Below are 18,972 nucleotides of genomic sequence, written 5' to 3'. Positions count from 1 at the left end.
AAAGTAATAGACCAAAAGCTGTTTGCATGAAACTGAAAGTTTGGGATATGGTCCCAACAACTGCCTTCCCCCAAGGCAGTGTCCAATCTGTTTACCAAAGAACTTAAAGAAAATGTGTTAGAGATCTGTTGGCTAATTCAGTAACAGCCTGAAACTTGGAAGAAGCACTACCCATACAGAAATGAGAGTAAAATTTCAGCTCCCTCCTAACTCTTATATACCACCATTAGCAATTAAATTCTGATTCCATATTCTCTACTGTAGACCATTATGGAGAGACAAAACAATTACCATTCGGTTAAGATACTGAAGTGCAGGTTCCTATTCAGTATACTGGACAAGATACAGAAGCAGATAAATATGGACTGGCTGCCACTGTGATCAGAAGTGATGCATTCTTAGCCACTGCTTTACTGCTGGGATGCTCCATGTCAAGCCTTTAAAAGTAAGTTGATCCCTAAGTTCTTCAAAATGCTATATGCAGCAATATTTGGATGGGAGGCTATTAAGAATCTATTGTGCGACATGAACGTAAATCTTCTTGAATATTATCCTCAATTGCACTGGCATACGTTCTTTATCCACAGGTTAGCTGGCTAAGAGAAAAAGAATGCTAAGTGCTATAAGGACAGTTATAAACATATTTTAGACTAGTTGGGCACACATTTTTAAGATGCTGAAATAATGTAATACATAATGCTGAAATAATATAACAGTAAATGCTTACAAACCTCTGAGCATTTTCAAAGCTCCTTAGAACTAACCTTCACTAGATTTAATTTGGACCCATCAGAAGTGACTGGTTATGCCCATCACTAATGACCTAATCCTAAATGGGAATTGCAGAGTACAACTCTGCACCTTTAATGGACATATCAGAGCACCCATACAATCCTAGAGAAACTGGCCATCTGATTTCCAAGAAGGACATGCTCACCTACACTAACTACTCCTAATTAAATGAATGTTGAAAGTTCAAGTTTGCATAGCACTTGTATACAATTTTAAATGTGTCAATAGTCCATTGTTCATAAATTAGTATGTTCAACAAACCAAGGTACTCCAGTTACAAAAAGTTTCACTTTCAATCCTTTTAAGGTGTCTAATCATATTCCCCTCCCATTAGCATTTGGAAGACAGCTGAAAGAAAGTGCTCAATGAACATATTAATCCAAATATGCATCCTACTAAAGAGAACATAAATAATCAAATTTGTGAACTTTGGATGAATCATTTCCAACCTACACAAGAAATCGTCATGTATGTTAAAGAGGGAAAAAAAAACCTCACCTGTTTTTAGACGATTCTCCTATTAATCTGACAGATTGCTTCTCATGTAAAGACTTGTCTGTAGAATGCCAAGTGTTCCTTATTTACAATAAATAGCCTTCCACCACCAGCAAGCTACCACTGCACAGCTAATTGGAATGAGCCATCCCAAGCAACCTATTTTTCTTTGTATTGTTTCCTGTAAGGCATGTTACTGACAAGTAAGTGACGATTCCTGTAATATTTATCAGGATGTGTTTAGGCACCTTGTGTTATTCTTCTTATAACTGCCAATGCAACATTTTGTATAAACCACACAATGGGGCTCTTAGTGATCTAGATTATGGGTGACACACAAGAGAAACCGACTTTGACATCAGGAAATAAGAGGTCATAGATGGATAGGCATGGAAATTCAGGACAGGAAGAGGCCTCAGTCTTCATCTGAACAAGTGCATAGAAAATGGGAAGTGTGGGAAGGGAAAGAGGAAAAACGCACAAGCAAGTAATAATATGTTAAGGGCTGTGCGTGTCTTAAGGTGAAGGGCAAGTTTATTCATGTTTTTGTTTTGTTCTAACTTAACACTGTGTATTTATAAAACAGATGAATATGAAATTAATACTCCTTAACAGTGATTTTTTTCTGATGCCGTAAAAGAATATCTTAAATTCTGGATTGGATGAACTCCTGAAATATTTGATTACACTACATTTAGTAGGGTGGGTGTATGTTTAGTGACCCAAAAGGTTATTGGGAATGCAATGCATTAGCAGTTTGGTTTCCTTTTATAAACAAGAAAAATATTTAATGACATAATATTAAGGAAAAAAGTGAACTGGAACAAAAGCAAGTAACCATTTTCCTCAGAGACACCAGCAAAGGTGCTCTCAGAAAATGCTGTTTTCCATTAAATTCCTGACCACAGCAATGTATAGGCATATGAACGATAAAGCGTACTATTGGCGATTTGCAATTACTCTGAGCAGCACAGGCTATTTCTCAACATGTACAGCAATAGGTTTTTCAACATTTGTTTTCTGACATCTCTACACACAAAAATTGGCATGTTTACGTTCAATGTAGTGCAGCATGTTAGTACTGGCAGGAATAACCTATACAGTATCAATTAGGTAGGCTCATTTGTATAAACTATCAAACATGTTCATTTTGTACAGATTGTTTCATCTAATTTGGAGTACTGTACTTAAAAAAGAAAACGTTCCCTCTCCCCCACTACCAATATTTATTCAAATGTATTATGTTCAAGAAAAACATCTAATACACATACCTGAAAAGTTAGAATCTAATTCCAATAATAAGTTGTTTTTTCCCCACCTACTCTAGATACCTTCAGACAACACCGGGACGCTCACCTTGCTGGGGTCATCTGACCCAAGCAGTCCTTCCTGCCCAAGCGCAGGGGGGCTGGACCTGATGATCTTGAGAAGTCCCTTCCAGCCCCTACCATCTAAGACTCTATGAAATCTATTGTAGTAATTCAAAGTGTTATTTTATAATAGGTCATTAATTACATTCATTTCACCTACTCATTTAAATATGAACTCAATGCCTAAAAAGCTTAACTTTGTAAATGTGCTGAAGACAAAAGATATTTTGTAGAAGGAAGGAAACAAAAAGGTACTTCCTCCCTTTACCTCACTTCTCCCATTCCCCTAATCCTATTCGCTACAGTCAAACTTAATGTATAGTTCTATAATTTTTTAGAGAGATCTAAAACTCATGTCCAGTTACCATGTAAACAGATTTAAGATCTAAAAAGTCTGACTATTTTAAATTAGGGCAATTATAAGAGTTATTTGGAATCTAAAGCTCTATCCAACTAATTTATAGTTAGCATCACAACTGTTCATTTTACAAACATTCTTCTGCAAGACTGGCTGCCAATCAAATTTTAATTTACCTTCAGACAATGTAAATATTTCTGGTTGTGGAAGTAGTTTTTAATTAAGCCTTATGGAGAGAATAAAGTCAATTTAAAGTGTGTTCAGTATAGTTCAATAAATATCTTAAAAACACATATTATTTGGAAATTGAATACCTTGCTTAAATAGTCAAGTTGTTACCAACCAGATAGCAGTACTAGGTTCTAGCTTTGTGCTTAAGAGAACAAGAGAACCAACGATTAGAAAAAAGAATTGCTTTCAGCAAAATCTTGATCATTACCGAAGAGAAAAATGTTTCTAAGTTAGTTGTTACTCTTCTTGAAATGCAACTTAGGTACAAACTGAGGTAGTATATAACCACCAGTTTCTAATTTTTTCTTTTTGCTTGAAATTGCTGAGCTAGTGTATTGCAATAACCACCCCCCCCCCTAAATCACAGAACTGTACTGGTTGAGAGATACCACACTGGATGCAACACACACAAAAATGGCAGGACTACAAGTCTCAGTGATGGCTATGATTTAGATTATCACCAGTTTGTCTGTCAAATGTTAAAACATAACTGTTGAACAATTTAAGCAGGAATGCCACAATCCCATACAAGTAACTTTACTCATATGAATAGTTGCATGTCTTTGCTGGGACTGCCTAGGTGATCAGTATGGCTAGTCAAGCACATAACATTTTTTGTATATGCAAGTATTTACCAGGCCCAAGGCCATCATAAAACTAAAAAAAAATTCAAGTATTAAGGCTGATGGTCTTTTATTATTATTATTTTAAGGAGTGGCACTTATGATATGGTTGTTTTACTATGAATGTTCTCCTTAGGAATTTTCTTCAGTCAAACCAGTAATGACCATTTAAACTGCTCTTAATAGGGTAGCAGTTTTCCAAATACACTGGAATAGTTCATCATCTGTTTAAAAAGGTAAATAAAAGATTTTTAATAAACAGTAACAAACCATAACTGTAAGAACATCTCTGAAATGCTCCCAAGATTTAAGCACTATCAATTTTAAGTCACTTTAATTTTACCTTGCATACTGTATTCAGAGACTATATGCAGTTAATGAAAGGACAACTTAATTGAAAACATTTTAAGTGCTTATCAAGTGGTTGCTCGGAGAACAACAACGGGACTATAAAAATCACCTAAAGTAGTCCATGTTAAGTTTATGTACAGCTTTATACAAAATAAAATGTAACAATATTTTGTTACATTTAATTGGATAGTTTCCTATATCAGTTTATTCACGAAAATTATTTAAGGTGTTGTCATTAATATATATTTTTTGAAAACAGCATTTGGGTTTTAACTAAGGAGATATACATTGTTCATGTAGTATTTCAGATGTTATGTCTTTCGTTATATATTTTAAGTTCTCTTGATTTGAAGCAACATAGCACAAAATAAAAACCTGAGTTTCAGGTAACCCTTATTTGATTACAAGGAAATAATAAATGAGAGTCAAACCATTTTTCCCTTTTGAGGGGGACAAGTAATTAGTTCCCTGCTAACACTTAGACACTTTGCTTGAAAATACAGCTTAAATGCATTGAGCTTTTCAACTAGTTTAATTGAATGCAGAGGCTCCACAAAAGTTACTGTAGGGCAGTGTTATATCCTTAACTCCAGATTAAGAATTGTTTTTGAAATGTTTTTCTATGCTGAGCAACATCTATGGCTTTAAATTTGTAAATTTAACTAATACTATCTTGTTCCTTATTCTGTCACCGTTCAGCTCACCAGACCTTTGATGTTGTTTCAGAAAAAATATTAGACCACAAATCATCTCTGAATTAAAATTAGAATACAGGAATAATAAAAAAAATATTGAAGTTCAAGCAGGCCTTAAAAAACACATGTGAGAATTAACTCGTCATATTTTTTGGAAAGTCATTCTCTTTAGTTTGCTGTTTGTTCTTGTAATAGTTAAATATATTATTGTTTTCTAAACTTGGGAGGAAGGGGAATTGCACAACTGTTTCTTTTCCAGGAGTGCTAATCACCATTACTGTTATAAACCAGCGCTTTTCCTTTGGGTTGAGAAAGTATTTTGCTTTAAATAATAAAAAGCTGATATAAAGTAGTTTTATATTTTTATGTCTCTCTTATCTCAAAATACATATAAAATGTAGAATTTAAAGTTGCTATACACCTGATACAGAAACACAGCAATGTCATTATGGTCAATTTCCAAACATTATTTGATAAATGCCAACAAACTGTTTTGCACTACATAGAAAAATAGGTTAAAAACTAAAATAAAATTAAAAAAAAAAATAATCAAGATTCACTGACATTATTTTGCTGTCTTTTCTTGCTTTGGTAACTTCAGGTATTTTAAACAGTTTGCATCATAAGATGGAAAATAGTTCACAAGTAGTTGAATGGGAAATATAGCAGTCACGTCAAAATAAGGGACACTATCCAGATGGTTGTTTTTTTCCTTCGTTAGTCAGAGATCAGTTACCGTGCTTGCCTGAAGTGGTGTATTCAATGTTTCTTTGAGGTCAGAAGCTCAAGTTGTAATAATATGAATCAAAAGGAAATGTATCGCTGTTTGAAGTGATAAAATATCAGCTTGAAGGTAAGCTGTGACTGGTATTAAATTGCAAAGAGAAAGTTTTAGAGCATCGTTCTATTTCAAAATATTACCCAACCCATTTGTAAAAAATAATTTTCTATTTCGTATTAGTTTGTTTAATATGAAAACAAGATGGACCAAAATATTTGGCCTACTGTAGACAGGTATATAATCTCTTAAATTACTTGTCAGCAGCAAAAAGACTCTTCAATGTAAGTGTCTTAACCACTGTACAGCTTGATATTTAATACTTCAACAGGTATTTTTCATTTTCATTGTTGAAGAAATAATTTCACAATCTCAAATCAAAGTCAACACTGCAGTGAGGAGAGCTTTTCTACTTTATTACAAAGAGAAGAAGCCTTTATGTGGTCAGAAAATACAAGATTGATCTTTTTTTTCTCTTCCTATGAAACGCTGCTGTTCAAACAGCCAGAGTGAATTGTCTCAGTTCACTTCTTTAAGTCCCATCACATTCACTTGGGTATGGATGTCCTTGGCTGCTGAAAATCTGGCCCTTTAGTGCACAGGGCGACAAAGTAGTCCCCTGACCAGCAGTTCCAGAATGTCCCGTTTTCATATATTGCATCCATGCACACCTCCTAAAAATGAGGTACAGCAGGGCAAACATTTTCCAAAATAGATGTCATATATATAATATATACACATTCGTACATACATACCTTTATTCATGTGATGTCCAAAAATTTAAAAAAAATGTACACATTTATTACAAAATCGTAACAAAGACTGGACAGTGTTTTGCTCATTCTGGAAAGATGAAGCTCAGTAATACACAACTCCGGACAACTAACCAGAGGTTGTGGCAATATCTTTCTTCTAAACAGTCAGATATTCTTGCATTAAGCTTGGTGAAAACTGCCTTTCGAAAACAGAAGGGGAAGTAAAATGAAGGAAGCAGACCTTGCTCATCTTTCCAAATGAAATACGAGAAGGATCTTCACATAAAAATGCACAAACATTTTTTATTACCAATAGTGCTACAATGAACAATGCAAATTTTGTTGTCTAATTTTTTGTCTTTTCCTTTTTTCTCTTTTTTTTTTTTTACATTTTGGAAACTAAGTGGTAAATTTTTGTCAGTGTACTCGCTCGTCTTTACAGACCCAAGCTTGTCTGCTGGCAAAAAATAAAAATAAACAGAAACAAATTCAGACCCTGCTCAAACTAAAGAAAAACAAATGACAAATTTAGTTGTTGGGCAGCACATAATTAGTAAGGCAGGACCTCAAATGGTGACCCTTTGCATGAGCCAATTGCCAGATCCTCAAGGAATTAAAACCAGGATGCCTGAGCCACATCAGTTCTGCAGTTATGTTGAGTATTGTGCTGAGACAGCCATACCCCAAGAAAAGGGAAGTCTTTAGAAGGCTTGCTGAGCAGGGTTGTAGTTGAAAGTTGATGGCAGATGAGGCCTTTCTTCTAGTTTGTCATATTCCAGATGGAACTCCTACAATTAAACAAAAAGACAAAAACCTTTAATTACTGGTACTCTTTCATTTATACATGGAAATATCTGTGTATACTTAACAATTTCTCTCATATTAAAGTGCTGCTTTTACAAGTAATTTAAGTCCTAGCTTACTAATAGGGGTAATATAAAGCTTGCTTAGTTTGCAATCACAGATTTTTTAACATGCAAGATAGTCAGTATGCTTCAGTGCTGTCTGTAATGGTGCCATCTTCCCTATTTTTTCCAGTGGTGATTAGCCTCACCAGCTGAGTTGCGAGCACTTAAACAGTTTAGCACAGAGCCAGGATACAGTATGCAAGTAAGTCATTAGCAGAATTTTAAACAAAGCATTTAACACTTTAAAAGAGCTTTACGAAGACCTATTTTAGATGCACGTTTGGAGGTATTTTGGTGCCAGCTGTTAGATGAACTCAAATTAGTTAGAAAAGTCACAAAGCCAGGGTTCTCTTTTATCACATTAAATACAAAAGCAACACACAAGTGTATAAAGAGACCATTTAAATCAATTTAACAATCCCAGATCTAATAACTCCTGTATCCAGTTTTGCATATTCAGATTTAGTCAGCCTTCCTTTACATTATCTGAGCCACTGATAAAAGCCTGACTATAATGAACTTTGACGTGCCATTAATTTCAAAGCACTTAATAAACTATTATGATGAATGTTGGATCTCAGTCAACGTACAGGGATGCCAAATAGATAGTGATTAATAAATGGATAGTTCTTTTCCTTGCTAATACAATATCTTGAATTATTGCTTGAGGATGTTTAATATGTATAAGTATAAACATTTTAGTCATTTAGCTTAAGAATGTATTTTGATGCATTTGTTAAGAGAGAGTCCAAGGATGCTTACTGTTTGGATATTTCTTGATACTTATCTTGTGACCTTAACACTTCTAACAACTTTAATTTCTTCCCAGGATCCCAATTTCTACCATTCTAATTTTTGTGTACTTCCCTTGGGATTTTCTGAACGCATGTTAAAATACACTAAAGCAAAAACAAACTATGGGCTTTGCATCATTTTACTATTTCAAGCAGTCTGATACATTTCCTCATCCTTATTTTACTTTCATTCACAAAGTGAATATTTAGTTGAAATGGTTAATTGGCCAACATTCTGTTACCTCAGAAATAACCACTCTGAGTTAAAGAAAAACTTCTATCTTCAACGGTAAGAGTAATTGGTAATTTAGCCCAACTCAAACAAGGAACCTCCTTTGTATGGTAAACTTGACTGATATGGATCTTCTTTTTATTCCTGTATACTGATGAACACACTATGAGCCCGGCTATATGAGCATTACTGACTCCAAGATGAACATGAGCCACCAATGCCAGACCGCAGCCAGCAAGGCCAGCCATACCTTGTCATACATCCAAAGGTGCATCTCAAGCCGGTCCAGAGAGGTGATACTCCCCCTCTATGCGACATTGGTCAGGCTGCAATTAGAGTACTGTGTCCAGTACTGGGCGCTGCACTTCAAGAGGGATGTGGCCAGCCTGGAGAGGGTTCAGAGGCGGGCCACCCATTTGGTGAGAGGGCAGCAGAACAGGCCCTATGAGGAGAGACTGAGGGACCTGAACCTGTTTAGCCTTGACAAGGGGAGGCTGAGGGGAGACCTGGTGGCTGCTTACAAACTCATCAGGGGAGATCAACAGCAAATAGGTAGAGCCCTTTTCTCCCCAGCACCACCTGGGATGACAAGGAACAATGGTAATAAGCTGATGGAGAATAGGTTTAGGTTAGAGATCAGGAGGCAGTATTTTACAGTTAGGGTGGCCAGAATCTGGAACCAACTTCCTAGGGAGGTCCTTGCCCCTATCTTGGGTAAATTCAAAAGAGGTTAGATGATCACCTGTCTGGGGTCTTGTGAACCCAGCATTCATTCCTGCCTGTGGCAGGGGGTCAGGCTAGATGATCTGTTCAGGTCCCTCCTGACCTTAGCTACTGTGAAACTATATACACAGTTATCAAGGAAAGGGAAAAGCTGCAGATTGTGTATTAAACAAGAACTGGTTAAATTAATTTAGCTCTTAATTCTGATATGAATGCAGTGATTTTTTTAGTGTTTAATTGAGGAAAAGGATAGGATATTTATAGGAAACACTTAAACATGTGTGTTTATTTCTTTAGTGATAGGCAGGTGCAGTGAAATCAAAAATCACTTGTCATGTCATTCTGCTAGCCCATACTGACTAGTGTGTATGCACACACACAAAATACTAATAAAGCATCAACAGCAAAATGAAATGGAACTGCTTAGGGCAATTCCTAAGACTAATGGAATGAAACACTGAAAGTTTAGGCTGAATAGGTGGGGGGGGAGGAGAAGGAGGGAGTTTTGATGGCAAAACTGGACTGTGCAATTAGTTTGCCAAGGGAAATGGTAGAAGCCATATTAAAATATGTAGCTTTAACATCTGTCTGAAAACACTAACACAGGCTACAAAATGAACATGAAGGCCCAAATAAAACTTGGGAATTAAAGAGACCCATAATTGTGTTTTGCTGATTATACAAATATGTAAATAATATGAACCTTAAATATTAGAAAGATATTTGTAAAAGCCATCAGCATTTTTCAAGTGTAGGATCAGGACATAGATTTAAGTTTCTCCTGCACAGATTTAAGTTACCATAAAGAACCTATAACTCTTACAGACAAAAGTGTCCTTAATTTTGTTTCTTAGATAATTTCTCACTCTTTAAATGGAAAAATTCCAAAATTTTAGTTGGAAGAATTTAACCAAGACTTCCTGAAAATGTGACACTGTGGGAGGCACTTCCCTTTTCCAGGGTTTGAGAGATTTTGCTGTCTTCTCAGCAGTTCCAACAAAAACAAATCTAATAAGAATGATTTTGCTTTACCTGCACAGTATAAAACTAAGCTGTCTCTAGCTATGTTGTAATTTCCATATGGAACAGAACAAAAATACATTTATATCATATTTGTAATTAGCATGTCCTTGATATTTCTTTCCAAGATGCATGTAAAGTTGAATTCATCATTATTCAAATACTTTGGCTATTTAACTACACAAAGTGAAATCCATTTGATTTTATTTTCATGAAAGTTTAGAAATTGTCTCATTGCTTATCTCATTTTGAATAATTTCTTTCTTCAGACTGTTAAAGTAAATGTTTAAGCAAAATCCATTCTTTATTAAATGAAAGATCTTTTCTTTTTCATGAATACGACTGCTTAATCTAGCTTTATTAGATTTTGTTGAAGTCAATCTAGGATATTGTTACAAAAAGGTTATTAAACTGCATGTGTATTCTATAGTTTTACAAACTGTGCCTGTCTTCTAGTAATATAATCCAAATAATACACCTACATTTCATTTAATCTTATCTAGTTGCATTACAACCTATTCTTGAATTTAAATGATCATTTGTGCATTTGCAAATATGTATAAAAAAGACACAATAAGCTTATATTTGCACAATCTGCAAGTGTACCTGTATTTAGATATGTAATGGACAATCTGATTGCCCCGAAATAACATTAATGAACAATTAAATGGTAATTAGTAATATGCACTTTTTCTAGATATTTCTTAATATTAGCTAACATTACATTTGCTATAATCACAGTATAATGAAAATATCTTTTAAAGTAAAATCATCTTTAAAAAAATGGATTTCCCATCATTGATGGATATGTTCTGTACAACTTTATATATGTACCATCTGGAACTCAAATTTTCTAACATAAGGTAAAATATAATATCCTCCATATTAAAAGCAGCATTTAATCAAATAAGGTCTTTTTTTCCTACTAAACCATCTGGAAATTGGCTCCAGATATCAAGGTAAAAAAAATGGTATCAAATTTTTCAAGCCATAAGGCCACATGCTTGATCTCTGCCTATAAATGACTCCTGCTTGCCACAGACGAAGGGTTCACACACAGCTAACAGCAGCAAGCATAGCTAACTAGCTGTTTTTTCTAAAGTTCAAAAAATAAGGTTCTCTCAGAATCTCCTAACCTCTCCCCATCACCCTTTGTTCAGCTTTCTTGCTATATACCATACCAAAACTAAAAAGAAAAATCTTCTGAGTAACATACCAGTTCCCATCCTTGCAAAGATAAAATATGCCTAGAAAAAAAAATGCATTTCCTCTACAGATGGAGTCTGGAAAAATTAATGCCCTGTCATGTAAATACCTTTCCAAACAACAAGCTATTAGAAGAATTCTAGAAGAGAATGCAGACAAGCTCTTTTCTTCCCCTAACAAGCCCCCAGTTCCTTCTTAATACTTGACAAATTTATATTCAGAATGTGAATAAGGCAGCAGAACTGGTGTGGAAATGCAGAGGCAGTGCATTTGGAGAACAGCTATAATTAATAGATCTACAGGACACTGCCCGTGCAGAACCCTACTGTGGAAGACTCGCTATGCATATTCCCACAGGAAGGATAAAAAGCATGAGTCAGACTGAAGCAATTGCTCTCTTGAGTTAAGCACCCCTTCTGAATTCCAGATACTACTGCTTTAAAAAAAATAAAGATTCAAGCTCCATGTAATCTATTGGAGCTTGATTCTATTTCTGTTGGCATACAGGGAATAGACACTACAGTGTTTACTATCCCTGGATGCTTGGGGGGGGATGGGACACAACAAAACAGAGCTTTACTTCCAGGTTGGCACACCCTGCACCAAGCACACCCAGGAGAGGAACTGTGTCACTCTGACCCAGCTCGCTCAGCATCTGTGTAGCTCACACACTTCAGTGGGAGCTTTTTGACACTAACAGCAGATTGAATTAGCTATTAGATAAAAGTGTGAAAAGCCCTGCTGAAGCATGTAAGCTATACAGGTGCTGGGGAGCTGGGTCAAATTGAGGCAAGTCCTCTTCCATTAAAGCACTGTTTTTGTTTTCTTTCCTTTTTCCACGTCTGTCAGCACCCTTTGTGGCACAATGGGTTAATTCCTTTGACTACATTCATTCTAATTCTGATTTACTTGCAGAGTGTCTGAAAACAGATTTTGATTTACTTATCCAGACTTGGAACTGAAAATATATGGCTTCATTCAAGAAGTTGAAAGAAGCTGACTTCCAAAATAGTTTTTCCTATCTATTAAAAGGTAATGCATAATTCCTCTCCAAACACCTCACATACAGCTCTATTAAAAATCTATTGGAGGCTCAAAATACTGATAATTGATTTCAATTTCAAATCCACAATTCAGTCTTAGCCTCATTTTTGTATTCAGGCATTGAAATTACTTTTTACTTATGAAAAATTGTACAAGGAAGGTTTGCCATTAAGATAGTTAGTAAGGAAATTAGCTTGCCTGTATTATAGCCACTGGTGGGGGCATCTAAGCAACCTGTAACACATATCAAGAGGTCAAAGAGAACCTCCATAAGTTTGAGAGAATTAAAATGTTAATTTCTTAGTAAAATGGTTTTAATAGTAGTCTCATTGATAAAACAGAGAGAAGAAAAGGCTGAACAGCAGTTATATGGTGATCAGAGCTGGTAATTAAATACACTTCAACTGTAAAGACAAACCTCAACCAATTAAGGTCAGAGAAAATCCAATGTAAGGGGAGAATACAGAAAATAATTCCCTTTGGCCTCTGGCCAGGTCTGAAAAACATTCATTTTCAAGCATACAACTGCCTATTTTCATGATTCCAAAGTGCAAAGACATGACTTGTTCTGAGAAGTTCAAAACCCCATGATCTAGCTAGTCAGCAATTAGACTTCTAGGTTGAATGAAAGAGTTGCCCTCTAACCTGAAGCAAGAGACCTGAGAATAGGGAAGGACGGTGATTAGAGATTCCTGGGCATGACTAATATCCAGAAGTTACATCTGCTGAAACCCTGTTTCAAGATAAAAGCTGGGTCCTGACCTGCTGAATTTGTTTCAGAGCTTTGAAACAGAAGAAAAGAGGGATGAAGCAAGTTCTTTCCCTGGTTCCTAAGAAATATCTGACACTAAAGGTTTCTGCCTACTACTAGTGGTTCAAACATTTCTAGTCAAACATGAAACAAACAATGCTGTATCAACATACACACATGACAAAATTAAAACATGTCACTGATTCCCCGAGGGCTCCTATGATTCAATCAAATGCATTCTCTATGAAGAGGATTATTTTCAACCCAAACCAGAGGTAAAGCTGAAGACATCTCTTTTCTGTATGCAACATCCCCAAAGATACACAGCCTCTTTCTACAACAGAAGGCAAATTTATTTTTAAGAGTTCAAATAATATGTTGCCATAATATTGAATAAATATCCTCACTACCTGGTCTCTAAAACTGAACAGTGGTGTGAAAAAAAAGCACTTCAAAACTTTTTTTTTTTTTTTTTTTATATGAACTCTGTCATGGCAAACAAATGCTAGCAAAGAAAAGGTGTCTTACAAAACACAACTCCTAAAGCTACACTAAAATGCTGTTAATAAATTCTATGAAGTTGCTGACATTAATTCTGTACAGGGAAAAAGTAGCTGCTATTTAATGTTATGTGACAGAACAAAAAGAAATGGGGGGGTTGTCCTTTTTTGTATTTTGGCCCAAAATGATGCATCTGAGTGCATACAAACTCAGATGTGATGCTTTTTAAAGGATACTGAAGAACAAGTGATAGCATGTAAGATACCCAGTGTGAATCTATTGGAACAAATCATAAAGATTTTTTTAAAAGTGGAAAATAAGAAGTTTGTGCTACACATTCAATTTGGCAAATAGAACTTCTTATTCTTTAGTACAGGAACTAAAAAAAAAAAAGTGATCCATGTCCTAGAAAATGGTATATACTATGTCTATCCACCTAGAACAGGGCTCTCTGAATGGTGGTCCATGGATCTTATGTGATCAACCAATGAGTGGTTAAATCATGTCCTGAAGGGGCAGAAATTCTCTAGCAAAGTGAGCAGCGGTGCTATTAAACCCTGAAGCTGCCAGACCTGTTGTGCCAGTAGAGCAAGAGCAAAGGGTAGGGTGGGGTGTGCACGTGGGGCAGGGGTTAAGAAACTGCTACAGAATTGCTGGGTTGATATCCTCACTGTGGACACATTTTGGCAGTGAGGCAAGTGGTAGGAGGGTGATCAGCACACAGGGGTTAACACCACTGCTGCTCAGCCTACTCTCACCTCCCCCACCCCCCACAATTTCTTCCCCAGCTAGAAACAGGTTGTGTAGCCCATGAGAAGCCCCAGTTTGGATATAGCCTACCACCCTGAAAGTCTCAGAGGAACAAAAAGTGAAATGGGTCTCTTTCCCAATAATGAACCAGAATTTTAAGGAATCCTTAATATTCTCCTACATCTGAAATCAAAATCTGAAAAATGGGTGATAAAAGGGAACTTGCTTAAAAGCTGGATCACAAACAGGAAGAATGGATATGCGCGTGTGCACACACACACACACACACACACTCTCTCTCTGCATAAGGAAAAAGAGATACCTTAGCTACTTTCCTCCAGTTAAGACAGTCAAAGAAGTAATATGTTCCCCTCTCATATGTATTGGTTTTCATCGTTGGCTCCATGCCTGGTGCCCTGGTGATCCATACTCGCTCCTCTTTGTGGTATCTCCAATCTCGATTAAAGCTTTCATTTTTAATTGGGAAGAAAAGTAATTTGTTAGCTGCTTTCATTTTAGCACACATACACATGCTTTAAAATAGAAGTTAGCACTTCTACAAAACACCGCAATATGCTTATATTAAAGCATAAATTAAAATCCATAAAACACCAGCTTATCTGCTCTATCATTTTGACTTCCTACAGTTGTTTATCAACCCTTATCCTAATCAACAACAAAAGTTTTGGCTATACCAGGTAAGAAACTGATCTACTTGCATAGTAAACTTTTTTCTAAGGTTCATTTACTCTCCCTATTTTTGCTGTGGAGTTTTTAAATAATCAATTATAAAAACTGTTGGCATCTATATACCAATTATCCGCAAAATGTTTTTATAAGCAATACAAAACCCGTGAGGCAAATTTTATGCTCATTTTACAACTGGGTTTCCTTCTAGTCTCCTCATTTTGGAGTAGGTACTAAAACACTTGAGCACAGGTGTAAGTAGACTGTGCCTATATTAGTAGGATTTAACACTAGAAATTGCTCTTCACTTTCTGAGCAAAATTTCAATTGTACTACTTGGTTTCTGCAATAAGTTATACTGTATATAAAAACTGGCCAAAAGTTTGAACATACAGTTCTACTGCTGCTAATAGCTGTAATACATCTCCTCCATTCATATAATAGAGATAAAACAGAAGATCTTCTCCATAGCGGCCAAGTTTTATTGCAGCCAGCTGCAAAAGATAAGAGAAATAAAGATGTGAAACCACAAATAGGTTAGATAGCAGATACCATTTAAAACGACAAAAATCATTACACCAAAATCTGCTTATATTATATAAACCAGAGGTGGCGTGTGGGTCAGATGCGGCCCACCAGGCCATTCCATCTGGCCCACAGGGCCTCTACAAAATTTAGAATATTGTAGTGAATATTCATCTGCCCCGGTTTCCCATCATGCAGCCCTTGATGGCTTGCCAAAACTCAGTAAGCTGGCCTCCACCCAAAATAATTGCCTGCCCCAGTATAAACTGTGTTGCAAAAGGTACACTAATACATAAGAACACCACACTAATGATTCTCACATTTTCTTCAGTTTAATTAAGTTTTTCAGACAACAAAACTGTTAAACAAACCATCAAGATGGGGAGCCTTCTCTCTGCACATATTTTCTGATTTTTACTTTTAAAGGTATTCTTTCATTTACAGTTCCCATGCCATGATTCACATAACATGTAAAAAACCCCACTGTACTAAATTCTTAAAACCTTGAAAGATCTCTTAGAGAACTACAATACATAAGATTTCTTTCTAAATTATCCAAAAATTTCCCATTTACTAGCTAGGGAAGAAAGTCACAGAAAAGCAACTCATGCTACATCTTCAGTTAAGGTTATAAGCTGATCAGTTCAGGTTAAGAAATCTCCATATAACAGAATACTAGTAATACTACAGTATATGAATTACAGGGGCTTAATTTGGTTCGAAGGATCTGGCATGGGTCACTTTCAAAAGCAGAACACTGGTCTACGTTGACTTTTTTTTTTTTTTAAATGTACAACTATGATTATCTCAATATTTAAATCAACCATTCCCCAAATCTGCCCTCACATCCCCAAAGTAAATATAACTTGTTTTTAAGCTCAAAACATCCAAGAAAAACAGAAAAAAATGGGTGCAGGTATAAGTCAAATAGATAAAAATGTAAGGCTAGAATAGCCATCGCATATACCTATTTAAGTATTTTGTATGCCACTGTCTCTCAGAATGCAAGACTTTACAGAACGCTCGATTACATACAAGATAATTTGAATGCAAATTACTTGTAACGTGTTATCTTCAGAAATATGCTACAAACCAAGTAGCTTCTTAACAATATAAAATTATTATACGGCACAAGAAAGCACACTCACCTTATCTCTAATGTGAATGTTCGTTAAGTATTCAGATGGAACATGGAAGTCTAGATAAGGGAATCAGAATTGACGTAATTGTTAAACCGAGTCACTGATTCTCATTTGCAAATATTAACAAAATATTAAATCACAGCCAATTTTCCCATACCTATGTCTTGAGGTCGACAAGGTGAAGATGCCCAAGGTGATGCAAATTTGGGGTAGAGATTTCTGAAGAAAACAAAATTTAAAAGCAATAAGGAACAATATATCCATCCCATTCTCCCCAGACACATTTTTCACTTCGTTTTCAGAAGCACCGACTGACCCACCCACTTCTACTGTGAGGTCCTACCCCTCTGTTAAAGACAGTGGGAATATCACCATAGAATTCTACAGTGCTGGGATTCCATCTTCTACTGTGCTTGGAATGCAAGTACCTTTGGCTCCAACCCCCTTGAGATGCCCAATTTTACTAGGTAGAATGAAGCACAGCGTAATAGCTCAAAACCGTGACATGTTAATAAACCAGCACCTCTAATTTAAAAGAGTTTTATTTAAAGGAAATAAGGCTTATGCTGGCAGGTCTCTCTCCTAATGACTAAAAGATTTTACAACTTTTACACTTCCTTTAAATTCTAGAAGTATAAAAAAAGCACATAAAGAATCATAAAAGGGGAGGGTAGGAGAATTTTAGATTTTGCTTTTATTTAATTCTTTATGTTGTGCATAGAATAAGAAAAACAGGGCCGTTATATGGCTAAGGACATACTGAAGAACTTAGACACTGCACCAATGACTTTGTGATCAACTGAGAAACAATGGAATTTATTAATCACAAATCAGCAGGTAGTAGAAAAAGAGAGAACAGTGCAACACAAGGTGAAATTTTGTCAGCTGCTGTTTCATTTTAATTATTTCTGACAGTATGATATTATAGCATATTTTGTAAATGAAACTTCAGAATGGTACCCTATTAAATATTTGCATCTTTCTAGCAGGAAGGCATCATAATAGCTGCTATAAAAATCTCTGAAGCCTGGGAAATTAACAAAGGCTGATCACTTCCCCAACTGAGTTTTGCTATCCACAGGTACCCAGATCAGGTGGTACTAATTCTACTGCAAACCAACTGCACCACAACTTTTGCCAGAGACAGACAGAAGAGACTTCAGTGGCAGAGGCAGCTTGTAGGAATGGAAAATGAGCAAGAACTTCCTTGTGTAAGAAGGTGGATTCTAGAGCAAAGCTTCCTTCCATCAGTTCCATAGCCTCATACCCACCTTCCAGGTCTGCCACAGGAGACCGCAGAGACCAGGCTTTTGCAAGGAAACTACTTCCCTGCCTCTAACAGGAGAAAAAAATCAGTCTAAGTGTGAAGTGCTTCCCAGGAGTTGAATAAAGGCTCACTCACCCATTTAAATACTACCATAAAAAATCAAAAAGGAACACAGATCCATTTCTCTGATCAGTCGAATGGGAAAACCTCAGCAAAAAACCACCACACAGTACAGACCCTTCTTCTAATGTTATCAACCTATCAATGCTATCAGCAAGTTGAATTTAAGGAGCTGATCACTACCAAATTGTATGATGTCAGACTAACTTAATATATGCCATAAGGAAGGACTATTTCAGAAGACTGGAACATTAGGCTACAAAATACATGCAATGAAAAAGGTTAAAATGAGCTGGCCCCCTTTTCAGTTTTGCCCTGCATGATATTGAATTAATGGACATTTAGCTTGACTACTAAAATTAAACCACTTCAATGAAGAACTAAAATGTATCTAACTTTTTGAGAAAATAAAAGCTCATTCCTACCTACAAGTATAATCTATATAAAACTGTCATCTTTCCTAGAAATACTCAAAATTAAAATGCTAATGACAACAAAGTTACATATTTTAAATATGCTTTATATTTTTCAAAAGTACATTTTAAAGCAACAGGTAATACTGCAAATAAGTTATTCTGTGCTCTTAAGCCAGGAAGACATTTCTAACCGTACTGCAAGTACTCCATAAGGCAGAAAGGTTGAGTTTTCTATGTCTGAAATGTATTTAACTATTCATGTAGCATTTATGAAAGCAAAGTGATGATGTTTGACACAGTGGGTAAAAATAAAGCCTTTACTTCAGGGGAAGTACAATCATTTAGTAAACCTTTTTCCTGTATTTAAACTAAAGCCAGCTACTGCAGCACAAATATCTGGGTCAAATGTTATCAGGTGAACAATATACATAAAAGATG

General features: G+C 35.8%; 1 protein-coding gene across 4 annotated transcripts in view; it reads right to left on the bottom strand.

Annotated features, from left to right (window-relative positions):
• Positions 1–5,268: 5,268 nt before the first annotated feature.
• CNOT2 (CCR4-NOT transcription complex subunit 2) overlaps positions 5,269–18,972 on the bottom strand; it is a 158,725-nt gene continuing 145,021 nt past the window's right edge. For all 4 annotated transcript variants that reach the window (XM_019514721.1, XM_019514722.1, XM_019514723.1 and 1 more), the window contains 5 exons: positions 16,889–16,950; positions 16,738–16,787; positions 15,458–15,558; positions 14,700–14,844; positions 5,269–7,236 (listed from right to left, as the gene is read on the bottom strand). In XM_019514721.1, coding sequence (XP_019370266.1) covers positions 7,150–7,236; positions 14,700–14,844; positions 15,458–15,558; positions 16,738–16,787; positions 16,889–16,950 — 445 coding nt within the window. In that variant the 3' untranslated portion in view covers positions 5,269–7,149. The remainder of the gene's footprint in view (positions 7,237–14,699; positions 14,845–15,457; positions 15,559–16,737; positions 16,788–16,888; positions 16,951–18,972) is intronic.

The sequence above is a fragment of the Gavialis gangeticus genome, unplaced genomic scaffold (assembly GCF_001723915.1).
Source record: "Gavialis gangeticus isolate Ggan-Ray unplaced genomic scaffold, GavGan_comp1, whole genome shotgun sequence".
In the NCBI taxonomy this organism is placed as follows: domain Eukaryota; kingdom Metazoa; phylum Chordata; order Crocodylia; family Gavialidae; genus Gavialis; species Gavialis gangeticus.
This window is presented reverse-complemented; position numbering and strand designations above follow the sequence as displayed.